At 34.2% G+C, this 17,002-nt stretch overlaps 1 protein-coding gene across 1 annotated transcript in view; it reads left to right on the top strand.

Moving 5' to 3' along the window:
- The first annotated feature begins 689 nt into the window (after nt 1-689).
- Nucleotides 690-17,002, top strand: part of LOC103267205 (collagen alpha-1(XXIV) chain) — a 104,308-nt gene continuing 87,995 nt past the window's right edge. Inside the window, exons 1-3 of the mRNA XM_021715929.1 lie at nt 690-758; nt 5,228-5,281; nt 8,966-9,010. Coding sequence (XP_021571604.1) covers nt 690-758; nt 5,228-5,281; nt 8,966-9,010 — 168 coding nt within the window. The remainder of the gene's footprint in view (nt 759-5,227; nt 5,282-8,965; nt 9,011-17,002) is intronic.

Genomic DNA, 17,002 nt, shown 5'->3' with positions numbered 1-17,002 from the left:
CTCACTCTGTCGTCCAGGCTGGAGTGCAGTGGCATGCTCATGGCCACCAAAGCCTTAACCTGCTGGGCTCAGGTGATCCTTCCACCTCAGCCTTCCAAGTAGCTGGAATTATAGGCATATGCCACCATACCTGGCTAATTTTTTTTATTTTTTATAAAGATGAGTTCTTGCCAAGTTCCCCAGGCTGGCCTCAAACCCTTGGGCTCAGGCAATCCTCTCGTCTTTGCCTTCCAAAGTGCTGAGATTACAGGCTTGAGCCACCATGGCCTGGCATAAGTAATTTTTTAATGTGCCAGTGTGTATTTATTTTTATCCGTTAAGGAGTTAGTTAAGTTTCTCTCTGTGTCAGAGAAATACCAAACCCAAGAAAGTAAGGAATGTCTTTGACTAATGGTCTCAGTGATTCCTAATCCTGGCTTTGTGATGCCCTAATTACTTTCAGTTCTCTCTACTCCCAGGCTTCTGTATATGTGACTTGCCTCATCTACCAATTAAAAATAATCTAATTGTACACATCCCTCTTAGGGTAAAGGTCAGGTTGTCTCACAGAAAACTAAAGTGTTATGTAGTGATGCAGTTCGAAATATGAGAAAATCTCAGCATTATTTTCATTCCATCTCAGAATGAATTTTGTTTCAGAATAAAGACAATCAGAGTTTACATTTTTAAATATTTAAAATATTTAGACCATGATATGTTCTGATTTTTTTAAGGGAGAAGAAGGACCAGTTGGACCCTTTGGAGAACTGGGACCAAGAGTAGGTATTATGTAAATAATGTTCCACAAGTGCTTCTCTTGAAAACAGCTGTTCTGCACATATTTTTAATAGCATAAAATTTTAAGTTATAGTAAATGACATGAATTAAAACAAACTATAGATATAAAATCCCACAAAATAAAATAGGCCAATAACTGGAATTGTCAGAGATATTTTGGTATTATGCTTACTACATATTTACTTGTTTATTCAGTGATCTGTGGTCTTATTAATTTGTGTGAATTACTTATACATTTCTCAAAATGCAATGGGAAACTAAATACTTTAGCCTTTTTAGTAATATCCTGGGAATTTCTGTTTCCTAATAAAATTTCTAGTAAAATTATGGAAAGCTAATAAGATGTGTTTTTTGTTAATTTTTTAAATCAGATAATATCATGTGGTAATATATGAATTATTTGTTTTCAATTTCTGAAAACGAATTCTTTAAGCACTTTTGGTATGCATGACCAAAGTTTACATTATCATGAAATAATTATCATTATCATGAAATAATTAAGGTATATGTGTTACATTTATTTTAAGGGGCATTAGTGAGACTTACATGAGATACATCTTATTATCTTTTCTTGAGAACATCATAAAGTTCTGATTCTTAAAATGCTTTTACATTTAAAGAGACAACAGTTCTTTCTTTTGCAGCTTTACCTCACTAGCACTAATATTGCTACTATCCCATTGAAAGAAAAAGAGTTTTTTATTTCTGTGAGAAGAGTTAGACAACAGAAAAACTGTTCTTTGAACCCAGTAAAATTGGTCTTATTTAAAATTTACTTCCCTAGAAAACAGGAGAACTATATTCACCTCTTGTCTACTTAGTCTTAATATGTATTATTATTCTTACTACTATTGGCTGAAGATCAGTTTGGGGCCTATTGCTGTTAAGTATAACATATTAATCATCTCTAACACTGATAAAAACTCTGTAAGCCAGCATTCCCATCTTTTGATGTGAAAATAAGGTTTCAGCATTACATGTTCAAGTATGACATTCTCAAAGTCAGTCTAATATGATAGAATTTAAATAGGGCTAGAAGTTATGACTCTGACAGTGGTGCTCTGAATTACTTGATTTCAAAGAGCTTATAACTACTGATACCAGTGAGAGTCTTTCCATAAAGTAGATACAATGTATAACTGTTTGTTAATATGCTATAATGCTTAAATGAGTATTATGTTATTAAAGATGAAAAGAATATTCTCACTAAGGTTTTTTCCAACAGGTGTAAGTAATGGGTTGCTGAAATTTTTGTGAATATCACAAACATATCTGATAATTGGAAAACAACTGATATTTAACAATAATAGAATGATTTTTAGTTCTTTTCTCTATTTTCTTCTTGGTAGGAAACCATTAGATATTTCAAATCAGGCAAAAGCAAAAAATTAGAATGACTTTTTGGCTAGAAGTCCTAAATACAGTTTTAAGTTGTAAAACTTTTATATGTGGTCAAACAGAATAAGAACCAGAGAGGTTTTTTTTTTTCACTTTATTTTTAAGAAGGAAAAATATGAGAGTATTTGTTAATGGACAACAATGATAAAATGTAAATATAGAATGCCTTGTAGGTACTATAAATTAGTGTTATATCCAGCAGTTCACCCTCACCCTTTTTCTCATAGATTTCAATGTGTCACATACACGGTTTGAGGCATAGAGACCTCCCATATCAAAAATTATTTATATATCAGATGTCAATTGTGTGATAGTAGAAACTCCATACTGTAGGATAATCCACCCAGTATCCAGGATATTGACTACTTTTCCTCTAGTGATCTTCTACTCTTTTTTAACTACTTATTACCATGCTTAGAGCCTTTACTGTATCATTACCAGTGACAGCAAACTCTCCTTATTTTCAACTTCAGAGATCTCCCCAACCACCATCTTTGTTCTTTGAGTATATCATCTTTTATAACCCAGTATATCAACCCCAATAGAAATTTCAACCCATTGGCTTTCTACTGCTTTTCTGTTGTTCCTTATAGAAAATTTCTACTGCTTTTCTATTGTTCCTTATCTCCCTCAAGATCCCACATCCTCCTCATCCTGCTTACAAAATTATCCCTTTGTACATTCTGAATTCTATCTTCATACCTATTTATTCTCTTACCCTTCTAAATTATTACTTCATATTTTCTCTTCAAACTCCATTCACTTCTCTCCTATCTTCATTCTTAGCCTTCACCTCACTTTCTGCTTCCCTGAGATGACTGAATTAATCAGAAGGGAACTTGCACAATCTTCTGCCATTGTATCTACCCTCCTCCCTCCATATCCATTTATTCTGCCTTCTCTCTGTTATTGTGGACGAACAGACCATTTTTTAAGCTAAGATCTAAGCTTCTATTTGTTTCCATTTCATACCTTGATCCCTTGTCTACCTTGTCAGTGTTGGTTCAGCAAATCTTCTGTCATCTGCATCTTGTTTTCTATGTACCAGGCATTCCTATTAGCAAATAAGCCTGCTATTAGTTCTTCCAGCTTAAAACCAAAAATAAAACTTGTATTGATCCCAATTTCCCTTCCAGGTATTACCTTATTTCTTTCCTTCCCATTTCAGTTAAACTCAAAAGTGTTGTCTATACATGCTCTTTACAATTTTTCTCCTCCATCTGCTTAAATCACTTTGTCCCCACCACCGAAATACAAATGATCTGATAAAGGTCATCAGTGACCTCGATGTTGCTGAATCCAGTGGTCAGTTATCAGTCCTCATCATCCTCGTATTACTCAGTACTCATTTCTCAGAATTTGACAAGATCACTCTCTCTTCCTGGAAACAGCATCTTCACTTGAATGTTTTCTCTCCTAACTCTGGCATCAAATTTCATATTTTCCTCATTTCTTCAAATTCTAAATTTTGAAGTGCCCCAAGGCTTGATCTGTGGACGTCTCATTTCTGTCTACACTTAACTGCCTAGATGAGCTCATCCAATCTATGGCTTTAAATACCATCAAAATGATGGTTTCCAAAATCGTATCTTCATAACAGAACCTTCTGAACTCTGGACTTGTGTAACTACCACAAGATCTCTTCACTTAGATGTCTAACAAGCATATCAAACTAAAATGTCCAAACCCACCTTCTAATTTATGCTCCAAACCTGTTCTTCTCAGTCTCCCTTATCTCATTTTATCAATTACTCATATGAAAAAATCTGGTTTATTCTTGACTCTTCTCTTCCACATTCCACACGTGACCCAACAACAGTTCCTGGAAACTCCACCTTCAGACTACACCCAGGATCTTACCACTTCTCACTGTCTCCTCTGCTACCACTTAATCTCTTGCTTGGGTAATTGCAGTAGACTCTTACTTGAACTTCCCACTTATGCCTTTGTATCCCTGTGATCCTGTGAAAACACAGATCGTATCAGTTTTCTTCTCAAAAAAACCTTTTTCTTCTTTAAGACTTCCTGTCTCACTTAGAGTAAAAGCCAAAGCCCTTATTGTAACCTAAAAGGCCCTACATGGTAGGATTTCCCATTCTCCATTCTGCTTTTGGCCTCAGCTCCTTGCTGATCTTTTCCTCTCCTACTTCTTCTCCAGCTTCTCATGGTTCCTACAACACAGCACGTGCGTGCCAGCTGTAGTAGCTTTTCACGTGCTCCTTTCCTCTGCCTGGAATACTTTTCCTTCTGATATCCACATAACTTATCCATTTCTTATTTTTTTTTTCTTTTTTTCTTTTTTTTGAGTTAGAGTCTCACTCCGTTGCCCAGGCTGGGCTCCAGCGATCCTTCTGCTTCAGTCTTCCAAGGAGCCAGAACTACAGGCGCACGCTACCATGCCTGGCTCATTTTTTTAAAAATGTATTGCAGAGACAAGGTCTCGCCAAGTTGCCCAGGCTGGTCTTGAACCCTCGGGCTCAAGCAATCCATTCGCCTCAGCCTCCCAAAGTGCTGGGATGACAGGCTGAGCCACCACCTGGCCACTTACCCATTTCTTTGTGTCTTGACTCAGGTACTTCCTTTTCAGTGAGGTCTTCCTTTCTCAAAACCTTACCAAAACTTTCAACAAAACTCCCACAATAGTTTATACCTCCCTTCCCAGCTTAATTTGTTGACCTTCATGTTACCACTACCTAATATACTATGTATTTTGCTTATTTTAAAAAATTTTCTCATTCTCACTGAAATATAAGCTCTATAAGAGCGGGTATGTTTAGTGCACTTCTCAATCCTCAGCATCTAGAATTGTGCATAACAAATAGTAGTCAAATATTTGTAAAGTGAGTGGCTAACGAGTATGATAAAATACATTTATCAAATGACTTTGAAGTGTTTCGTAAAGATATCTAATATATTTTATTTATTTAATTGATTTATTATTTCAGCCCTTTTGGGGGATACAAGAATAGTCTAAATTTTATAAACCTTAGGAAACCTTCAAAAATGCAAATGACTGAACATACCTCTCTTTTACAATTCTGTTCTCTTCTAGGGAAAACCAGGTCGAAAGGGATCTGCAGGTGAACCAGGACCAGAAGGCTTAAAGGTAAAGCAACTGACTTTATTAGCAGTCTTAAAGTATAATTTTCAAAAAGATAAAACTATGACTTTCATACCAATATGAAATGAACACATATAAACTTACAGGGAATGTTAACACTGGTTCAAAGAACAATTAAGAGTCTATATATGTATATCTGTACCTGCCTTATCTGAAATGCATAGGAATAGAAGTGTTTTAGATTTCGATTTTTTTCAGATTTTAGAATGTTTGCATTACGTATTCATACCAGTTTTCAGCATCCCAAATCTGAAATCCAAAATGCTCCAATGAGCATCTCCCTTGAACACTGTGTCAGTGCTTAAAAAAAGTTTTGGATTTGGGATGCTCAACTTACATATCCATGACTGCGTTTATATCTACATCTATATTTGCAGTTAAAAAAGAAATGTTAGGCTAATATTTGTGTATTAGATATAGCACAATAAACCATAACTTTTGGGGGTTATCTGTTCTACTGGACAGAAATCTACAAGTTAATATAACTTTACTAAATCTGGGTCTTTTAATCATTAGTAAACAGTCTAAGTGTATTCCCTGGATAATCATTGGGTAGCCTTCATCACTTTATAACATTAAAAGGACGTATGTACTTACTTTTTGCTTTATTTTCAAGATTTGAATGATTTTTTTAATAACACCAACAAATATAAAGTAATGCAGTGATTTAATATGTACAGTGTCAAGACCTGAAACAAAATAGCTTGTAAGAATAATACTACAAGAAAGGGGCTGGCAGTAGCAGGACACTGCCAGAGGAGGTGGGAGAACACATCAGTAAGGGTTCATGACCCCAATCCAGATGAAGTGAGGTCCAGTGGGAGACCCAAACTGTACATAGACCACTTATGTACCAATCCTGACTTGCACTCCACATCTTTCAAATAAAAAAGAAATTTTAAAAACAGGTGCTTTTTGAAAAATTGATTAAAAAGGTTAAAAAGTCACAGCTTTATTGCTTAGTGTCCTAAAGCTGGAATTTTTTAAAATATTAAGTGTATCATTTTTATGATGCTGGAATCTAAGATAAAGCTAGACAGTACTTTTTGAGATTAATAAAGAAATGTGAGCTAAAGTAGTTTTTACTGTTTCATCATGTCTGTGGCTGAAATTATCCTGGGGGAATATGTGTACCTGATTCTCAGTTACACAGGAAAACACCCTAGAAAATAGGAACACAACTTATTTTTATTTATAAATAGAAGGCTTAGTCAATTATTTACGGAGATGAATCCCTGTACTGCCGAATAGTGCTAGGAGACCTGACTGCAAGCCACCACCACCATTCAGTAAAACTGGCAAGAAACTGAATCTCCTTCCTTGAACACACCAGAATCTGGGTAGCTCCTGTGGTACCCAGTAAATGGAGGAAGTTCTTTTGTGATCATTCTTCCCTACCTGCCTCCTTATACCTTGTGTTTCAATGTATCATTTACTGGGTCCTGACACTCCATGGGGAAATTGCTTAAGGGTCACCACCTTTCACAGAAACGTGGGATCTCTGTTTCTCTCTCTCTCTCTCTCTCTCTCTCTCTCTCTCTCTCTCTCTCTCTCTCTCTCATTGTTCTCAAAGAAAGCCACCTCTTAGCTTCAGGCTCTCTGAAAAGCAAGAATACAAGTCATCGACAAACAACTTTTACTTTCTGTTAACACAAACCTTCCCTAAGACCCAGGAGCATCTCCCTTTGGGGAATTTGAGAGGACAACTTAGAGTAAGGAGGGAAAAAATACTAGAAAATTAATCATCCATGTATTATTTCGCCATAAATTTTCCATAAAAGTTATTTAATGAGCTGTCAAAAACTAGGTATTACAACAAACTACCATTCTTTACTCTTTACTATTTCTCTAAATGCATGCAGGAATTGAAAAGAAAATTTTATGTAGACCTTGAAAATGTATTTCAAAATAAAATAAAAATTTATTTCGAAAATTATTTCAAAATTATTGAAAATGTATTTCAGAGTGATTACTCAAAATGAGAATTAGGCTATTGTGCTTAAAATCAGTGCTATCTAATAAAAATATGATGTAGACCACAGATGTGAGCCACATTAAAAATTTTTTAAAAAGTAAAATTAATTGTAATAATATATTTTACTTAACCCAAGATATCAAAATATCATCTCCTTAACATGTAATAAATATTAAAAATAATGAGATATTTTATATTTTTTAAGAAAGTCTTTGAAATCCAGTGTGTATGTTATACTTACATCACATTTCAGTTCAGAATAGCCTGTTTCGGATATCATATAATTCGTGGCTACAAGTATTGTTCAGTGTCTAACATCTTACTCCGCCACACTGCAATATAATTTCTAATTTTTAGATGGTAATTGATGTTTTAATCTCCTGTTTCTGTAAACAAAATGTACATTCTCGTTAGAGTTAATCTTTGTGGTACTCTGAACTTCCACTCTTTTGCCTTTTATTGATCTATACCTCTGCTCATGCATTCCCACCAATAAAAATGGCCCTTTCTCTTTACCAGTATAACTATCACCTATTTTTTTAGGACCCAACTTAAATACAGTTTTAAAATCTATCATTTAGCCAGGCTCGGTGACTCAGCCTGTAATCCCGCGCCTTTGGGAGGCTGAGGTGAGTGGATTGCCTGAGCCCGCGGGTTCGAGACCCGCCTGGGCAGCGAGACCTCATCTCTAAATAAATCAAAAAATCAGCCGGCTGTGGTAGCACATGCCTGTAATTCCAGCAACTTGGAAGGCCGAGGCGGAAGGATCGCCGGAGCCCAGCAGGTCGAGGCTACGGTGGCCGGGAGCGGCCACTGCACTCCAGTCTGGGCGACCGTGTGAGACTCCAACTCAAAAAAATAAAATAAAATAAAATAAAATCTATCATTTGAAATCATGAATGTTTGGATTTTTGAAAAGTAATATGGAAGTATACTGTATTTTACTTAAATTGCCAGCAGGCTGTGGGACCACATGCCATAATCAAATACATTAATATTTCTGGGGTGAAATGTGAGGACGTTTAGATTAATTGGAAAAAATCAAGACTATAAACGGCCTCACTCAGATCAAATTAAGCATTGCCACCAAATAAAGTCAGGTGAGAATAAGTTTGTCACCAAATAAGTTACGGAAGACTGTATTTTCAGAGCTTTATGGACTACAAATTGTGGTTTGGAGTTATGAACCTACATTACTTCTCCAGGGATGCCATCTCTAGATACTCCAGTCCATAGGGTGCATACTCCTAAGAACTCCTTTAGTACTTAACCTGTGGCGTGTTTTCTTTCTGCTTGAGTAAATACAGCATCCCTGTGGGGAAGGGCTTTATTTATATTTGTAATATCTTTCACAGTGCCTACCACTCTGCCTTTTACAGAGTATACCTCAATAGGTATTTTATTTTTAAAATTTTTTATCTAGAAACGTGTCTTAAAAGTGACTTAAAGTCATGAATGGGACAATGTAATTTTAAAAAATAGATTATTATTATTATTTGAATGAAAATAGAGGAAAGACCCTGTTCTATATAAATACTATAACAGAGTTTTGAATAACAAATTTCCTTTGCCTTTTTCTATATATATACTCATAACCTAGAAATATGACTCTATTAAAAACAAAAACAAAAGAGCTGTCATGAATCTCATTTGAAAAATAATCATTTTAAAAATTTTATATTCTTTATTGACAGGGAGAAGTAGGAGATGAAGGAAATATTGGAAAAATTGGTGAAACAGTAAGCTTATTTTATCCTCTTTTGTTTTTCTAAATCATCTGTAAGCATTTTTAGGAATCATGTTAGCCGTGATATGTTAGCCATAATCATGTTACTTAGAATCAGAATAATTCTTATCCACTACAAATTTAAACTCCTGTGATGGTCCCATTGACAAATAAAACCCACTATATAAAAGAGAAATGAGAGTAAATACAATCAATAATTTTATTCTATATAAATCATATTTATGATCTCAGGAACATTCTTGTTTCTAATATTTGATTTTCAATTTAAGTTCTGATAACATCAATCTAAATTTGACCTTAACATTTCTTACTATTAAAAATCTTATTAAATCATAAAATAATTTATAGCATGATGATAAATGTTTTTTATATTTGAAAGGTTGGAGTAAACCAAGAGATAATGAACTAGAAAATATAATTTCTTTCCTCAAATAAAGTTTGAATTTAAATTTACATTGTGGAAGTATAAGGCTTCATGTTATATTTGAATCAGGTTAATTAGAAGTAATTTTATCTTCTATTGTGGAAAGCCAGCTAAAATACTCTTTAGCAAATGAATCTACATAACACATATAAAGTGGAAAATTAAGTTAACACAAGGAAAGTGAATTTACAGAGTATACTACATGAATTGTCACAAAACAGGTGATATTATTTGATACCTTAAGTGAGTAAAATTAATTCCTTATAGCCTAAGTTATGACTTAAATAAAAATACAATTTTTTACAAAATTGTTTTGTAAGCTTGCAAAAAATAACAAAACATTTCTGATATTCTTATTTTCTGGCATTAATTATTAATAAGAAAAATAGGAAGAGTATGTGTTTAGTCTTAAAAGATCACTACCACACCCTGTTAATCCCTAGAAAGTAAACTTTTATTCTCGTTTTGCTGAAAAAGGATGTTTCAATGAAGTATTTATATCAATCAGACTGTCAAAGGTTTCTCATCAAGAATGATTGCAACTTTCATCTCTCTAAGGTCATATGCTGCCATTTGTGAGTGACAAATTGTTTAAGAAATACATATAAGCTAAATTAATATCTAAAGTTAAAATACCAATGAAGAATAACATTTCTTAAGATAACATCTTACATATTGCACTTTTAAGTGTTGTTTACTGATAGTTTTGGATTAGTTGCACACAGTTGTAGAACCCATTACCAAGGTTGTCCAGAGAGGAAATGGACTGTCTTGGCAGGTAGTAGATTTTTATCCACAGGGAAAGTAACATTTATTGAACACTTGCTATGTGCCAGGCCTAATGCTAATTGATGTTTCATATTATGATATTTCATTTAATTCTAAAACAGTTGTAAAAGATATATTTTAGTATTTCAGTTTTTAAAATTAGGAAACTGGTGCACAGTAACTAACCAGCTCAAAGTTACATTGCTAGTAAATTGTTGAACTGAGAGTTAAACCAGAGCTCCAAACTCAACAGCCATTTGGCCTAAATATTGTAGAGAGGCTTTAAGCATCACATTAGTTATCAAACTCAAAGACATTTCCAACTTTGAGATTCTATCTTTCTCATTAAGGATAGGAGATAAAGACATCCTTACAAAATTGCACCAGGTTAATTAAAAAATATAAAGCACCTAAAGAGGAATTTTGGCTCCAAGTAATTTCTCAGCTGATATTTTGTCTTATTAATTTTCAAATCTTAGAAATATAGTTCATATAATCCAGAGTTCTGCTGCCAACAAAACTCTTGAGAGTTACGGGAAGATACGGTTACACTTTATGGCATCAATCTTGTAGTTTTGGGATATCCAAATTTATTTGTAGCAGCTGGTTTGTACTTTGTCCAATCTTTTTGTATGGTCATTTAATGACCTTTAACTAGACCACCTCCAGTTTTCGTTCTTTCTTTCTAGATTTATGCCAGTTAGAACCCAATTTGTGAAAGAGCATGCCAAGCACATCAGTTCCATCTATAATTCATGTCTACCTCTTGCAATCATTTACTGTATTCAAATAATTAATTTCTGTAAGTGTGCCCTAATGAGGCTCTAATTTCAGAAGATGCCCTCTCATCTCTTTTACTCTAGAATCTAATTTTTTACAAGTAAATCTCAAATAATCTCACCATGATTACCAGTCCTTGCACCTTAAACTGTCTAGGCTAAAAGTATTTGAAGAGCTGAAAAGGAAAAAAGACTATACCTTTTCAGTATTGGTCAAGAGACCAGTATTAGAATCAGAAGATAGACATTGTAATGAAACAGCTTTTGGTTTAATGTAAGCAAGAATATTTTGATAGAATTTCTAACACTCAAATAGGCTCTTTCATAGAGTGATTCAGTACCTCATTATTGGAAGGTTTGATGACTCACTTATTCAGCAGATATTTATTGATTTATGTTAGGCATATTTTTTAACGTAGGGTCCCTACCTTTATGAAACTTACAATCTATTAGAGGTTAGACAGACATTAAAGAATCACATGAAGAAATATATAATTATAAACTCTGAAACCGTTTATGAAGGAAAAGTGTAAGGGACCATTTTGAGAAAATGACATATGTAATCTTAAAGAATGGTATGTGTTAGCCAGGGAATCGGGGGGAGAATGAACATTCCTGGAATATGCAATATAACATATTTCCCACCTTTTCTATTTACCTTTCTTTAGAGAAATTGCTTAATTTCTCTGAGTATTCATTTTCTCAGCAGTAAAAGGATGAAAAGAACTACCTCATAGAGTTTCTTCTGAGGATTAAACATGGTAATGTACATAAGGTACTTACCATGGTGCCAATCACATAGTAAAAACATGATAAATGTTAGTTGTGGTGGTGGTGGTGCTGTTATTATGTGTGGTGGAAACTATTTTGAGAAACTGAAAGAAAGTCAGTGCAGATAGACCTTGGAGAGCAAAGGGGGAAAGCCACTTGAGACACCAGTGAAGGAGGAAGGAACCAGTCATTCAGGGCCATGTTTATTACTTTGCACTTGATACTAAGGTCAATGAAAAATCACTGAAGGTATTCTAAGTAGCAAATGCCAGGATTTAATTTGCGTTTTAAGATCACTCTGGTTGCAGTGGACTGGAAAATTAGAACATAGTTGTGAGGAGCAGAAGTAAAAGAGGGTAATCAGTTAGGATGCTATTGCAGTAGTCTCCATGAGAGAGGAAGATGATTTGGACCAGGGTAATGGCAATGAAGTGAATGAATCTGAGATATATTTGAGGTATAGATTGGATGTAGGCTGCATAAAAGCAAAGGATTCTCGATAATTCCTGGTGTACAATAGGCCTTTGATAACTAAACTGTGTAGGATTTATCAGAAACATTCTAGAAGCATAAAGAATTGGTTTAAGTATATATATTTCAAGTCTACGAATCCATGACTCTTTTCTAATAATTTTGATGTTTCTAGTCTTCTTCTTACCTGAAAATTTGACTTTTTTCCTCTGGCCTTTTTTTCCAGTTTTGTATGTCTTTCTGAAGTTGGAACAAACAGAACTAGACTAAGTATTTTAGAGGTTATGTCACAGCTTTCTCCATGAGTGGAATAATGACTGTTGTTGTTGTTCTTGATGATACTCAAAATTATCAGGCCTTTTCCTATGACTGGAAACTGGAGATGTCTATGGAAAATAATCAACAGGGATTCCCAGAAGCCTTTTCTGGTCTGTTAATTTTTAATATAAAATGCAGATTCATTTTTTGTTTTGTTTTGTTTTGAGTTGGAGTCTCACTCAGTCGCCGAGACTGGAGTGCAGTGGCCGCTCCTGGCCACCGCAGCCTCGACCTGCTGGGCTCTGGCGATCCTTCCGCCTCAGCCTTCCAAGTAGCTGGAACTACAGGCACTTGCTACCGTAAGCGGTTAATTTTTTTTGATTTATTGTAGAGATGAGGTCTCGCCTGCCCAGGCGGGTCTCGAACCCGTGGGCTCTGGCAATCCACTCACCTCAGCCTCCCAAAGGTGCGGGATTACAGGCTGAGCCACCGAGCCCGGCTAGATTCATTTTTTAATAGTGTGCACTTAATAATGTTGTTTCAGTTGCCTTATTTCTGCCTATTTGAAGAGATTCATTTGAATTTCCTATAGTCTGGTCATTTTGATTTATCTCTTAAAATATACCTCAACTGATTTGGTTTTCCTTTAATGGCAGGAAATAAGGATTTCATATCCACAATGTTTGTCTTTAATTCCAAGCCTATCTTCTCTGTATTAAGTAATCACCAATTTGTTCTGTTTTTAAATGGAACCTTGAAGTACAACCTTGGAAATTAATGGTTAGGAAGATTTGAATTAATGGTTAGGAGATTTGGAAAACAGCAAAATAAAATTTTACTTGGTAATATCCCAAGCCAAGCTGCTATTTAATTTTAAAATATTGCCAAATGAGGAGCATGGAAACATAAATTAATGTGTTTATGATAGAAACTGAGAAGATTTTGAAGGAGCTGGAAAAAAATGTTTTTTAAATGCTCAGCACAAAACTTCAATTGAGGCAGTGGTGAGTTTCACTGCTCTTTGCCAGCATTATCATGAAATTAGCTTGATATAAGTCAATTTTATTTAATGAGTTCCATTTTTCCTTTTATTAATAGGAGAATGCTAGCTTTAGAATGATCTACCTAAATCATAAGAAGTCCTGTTTCCCTGAGGGAAAGACCCAGAGGCTGGTGACACCTTTTAGCCAAACAGGAAGAACTAAAGAGAACTCTACCTACTGCCTCTGAGTGGCTCCTCTGTAGTTTCAGTGCCTTTATCTTAAAGAATATCATTTACCCCTCCAGTGTTTAAGCCACTCTTACCTATAGAACTGCTACAAAGCTATTGTATACCTCCTATATGGCAGGGAGTGGTAATTTTTCTCAGAGAATGGAGAATTACATGAAATGTATATCCATGATACAGTCTCATCAAAAAAGATGTTTACCTCAGTATAAAAATAATGGCTGCCATGTATTGAAAACCTGTAATAGGCCAGATGCCTTGCATGTATTATATAATTTAATCCTCATAAAGAAACAATAATTATTATTCCTACTTTATGATTAAAGCAGCAGAGCTGGGACTGAAAGGAGATATCTCTAACTTCTTATCATCCTACTTCCTTTTAACAATCAACTGAAGATTTTGAGTTGTCTTTCTAATGAATACATATTGTCCTGTTGTTACTGCATGAAGTTAGAGATCAAGGAGTAATAAGTACCACATTGTGGTTTAAAAAGTGATTCTGAAAAGCCACGGACACTATTATGTCTTAGAATCATGTATTTGACATTTATCATCTTTGAAATATATAAATAGCATCACTTATGTGATTAAGATGTCATAGTGAGTTAATTTTACTATGGTATTATGTCAGTAAAGGTATAGAAAATTAGAATACAGTATAAATAAGTAGTATCAAAAGAAAAGATACAGAAAGTACGTGAACATTGTTTATCAGTGGATATGAACTGAGAAGATATATGAAATTGCAATTCTAGGTAAATTGAAGGGAAATGAATTTAAAAAGGACAATCCCACCTAAACCACTATTTTCTGTAAGCCAGGTGCGGGTAACTCTTTAGTGAACTGTCACTTCATAAATGCGATGCCAATAGTTTTCTAGTCACAAAGAAAAGAGATTTATCTAAGAAAATTAAGTCAACAAATTTTTGGATACTGTTAAGGTACTTAGAAAGGTATAAGGATTTCTGGGTGTTTGGGCTATTAGATATATTTTTCTCCTGACAGTCGTGGCATCTTTTTGTAAAAAGCAAAGCACAATACTAAGAGAATCACAAATAGTGTATTTGATGTATTTCTACAATACTTTTTTCTACAGCTATGAAAGTTAAAGGGTATAGAAAAATGAAGACTACAGAAAATTATTCATACCACAAAACCAAAAAAAAATTTATTTAGAAGTAATGGTAAGAGGAAAACCAAGATTAAATCATGTGTAAGTGGCTACTAAGGGGGAAGCAACCAAAAAAAAAAAAAATCACATGATTATACTATAAAGGCAAAAAGGCAAAATTTCTATACACAGGGAAATGAATGGTGCACGTGTTGCTGGGCTATAAGCCAGGAACAGAGAAGTCATTGAAAGCCTAGCTTATCTTCAACATATAAAGACTTACACATCTTGTTTTATATTCAGTGTATTTGTGTTATTCTTACTAAATGTGCACTTAGTGACTATTCAAAAGTTAGATATTCCAGGAAAAAGAATAAGATCTAGCATTTATGTGCTGATATAGAAAACAAGGTATTTATCATATATGCCACATTAAAGAGTAAAAACAAGAGTACTTTTCTTAGTCTAATAAAATTTCCCAGTTTGCCCATCTTGGACTAACAATAAAATACTTTTTCAAGAATCAAAATAAAAGATCTTAAAATGTACTTATACTTCCAGTAACATCAGTCTTTTTTAGATGTGAACAGTTGGTGTGCTTTCTGCCCAAGGGCAATTAGCCTATTAGCCTTCCAACTGAAAAACATAAACTTGATCATCTTACTCATTTTATAATTGATAAAAACAGTAGTATCTTTATTCCTTCCATTTTTTAAGGATTTACTTCTAAGATTATTATTTTTTAAATCACATCTAATATAATTCTGTATTTCTGCCTGGGATATTAAGAGTTAGAATCCAGATGGGTTTAAAAATTATTATGTGACTTGAAATAAATTTATACTCTACAAATATGCATACCTCATATGTTTTTCTTCCTCCTATACTTATACATCTGTGTTTTAGAGGACATTGTGATTTTTACAGCCAAAAAATAATAGACACAGGTAAAATTAATGTATTTATGTATTCTATCATTTAAAAGATACTCATTGAACACATAACAATGTGCTAGAGATACAGTTAAGTCATACTTGATCTGTAAGTGGTATAGGATCTAGAAAAAGAAAGGAATTTTATATACATACATACATATAAAATTTTACCAAAACATTAGACCTTGTATATAATATACTCTAAGAAAAAGACACAAAAATCGTTTAGGCAACTATCAAAAGGACATATGTGTTGATAGAGAAACTCTGGCTTTGTTTGTGTAAAAACATGTTACTCTTCTCTTAGGGATATTACAAAATATTAATCACCACTTTGAGGAAATGGCAGTTCCAAGTTTCTATGTAGAAAGGGTTGGGAGGTGACATTTTGGTTGAAAGGGGTGCTAAGGGACTTCCCTTGAAGCTATGTTTGCACAGAAGCTATACCGCTTGCATTTATCAGTAGTCCACAATCTTATTTTTATTTAGATATTTTCACATCAATAAAAATAGCAAAGATTTCTAATGATGACTTTATGCTCAGGATAAATAAAATAAAGGACATTTTGCTTGTTCATCAAAGAATGGGGTGGATTGATGAAAATAAAGGTAAGGACCAAGGTAAAGGTGTTGCTGGGCCATCTGTTGGTATTACCACTCTAACAGTAGATGATGGACAAATTATAATCTGAGAGTAAGACTAGTGAAAAATCTTGGCAGTTCTGATTTTTTTTTAACTTTAAGACTTATGTAACCAATGTACTAAAAACTGAAACTTAAGATTTGCAAACACTATAGAATAGGGGTCAGGAAACTCCCCTGCAAAGGACCAAAGAGTAGGTTTTCAGGCCATATGGTCCCTGTCACAACTTCTCAACTCTGCTCTATTAGTATGAAAGCAGCCATAGACAGTACGTGATTGAATAAACCTGGCTCCGTTCCCAGTAAAACTTTATTTACAAAAACAGATGGCTGGCAGGATTTGGCCTACAGGCTGTAGTTTGCCCTTTCCTGTTCTAGAAAGTTATACTTTATTTGAAATGCACCAAATTTTATTAAATGAGTCTGCCATATGTGATTGTGCTTCATTAGTCTTTTATCATTAAGGAAAAAACATTAAGCTGAAATGTGATTTCTTCTTATCTTACTTTCAAATCAGAAAACAGATTCAAATGAGCAGACAAATGGTGTTGGTACTGTTCATTGATTTTGTGTACTGAGTGTAAACAAAATGAA

This window comes from Carlito syrichta, unplaced genomic scaffold (genome assembly GCF_000164805.1).
Source record: "Carlito syrichta isolate Samal-C Ts95f unplaced genomic scaffold, Tarsius_syrichta-2.0.1 Scaffold308051, whole genome shotgun sequence".
In the NCBI taxonomy this organism is placed as follows: Eukaryota; Metazoa; Chordata; class Mammalia; order Primates; family Tarsiidae; genus Carlito; species Carlito syrichta.
Note: the sequence above shows the minus strand (reverse complement) of the source record. Positions and strands in the feature narration are given on the sequence as shown.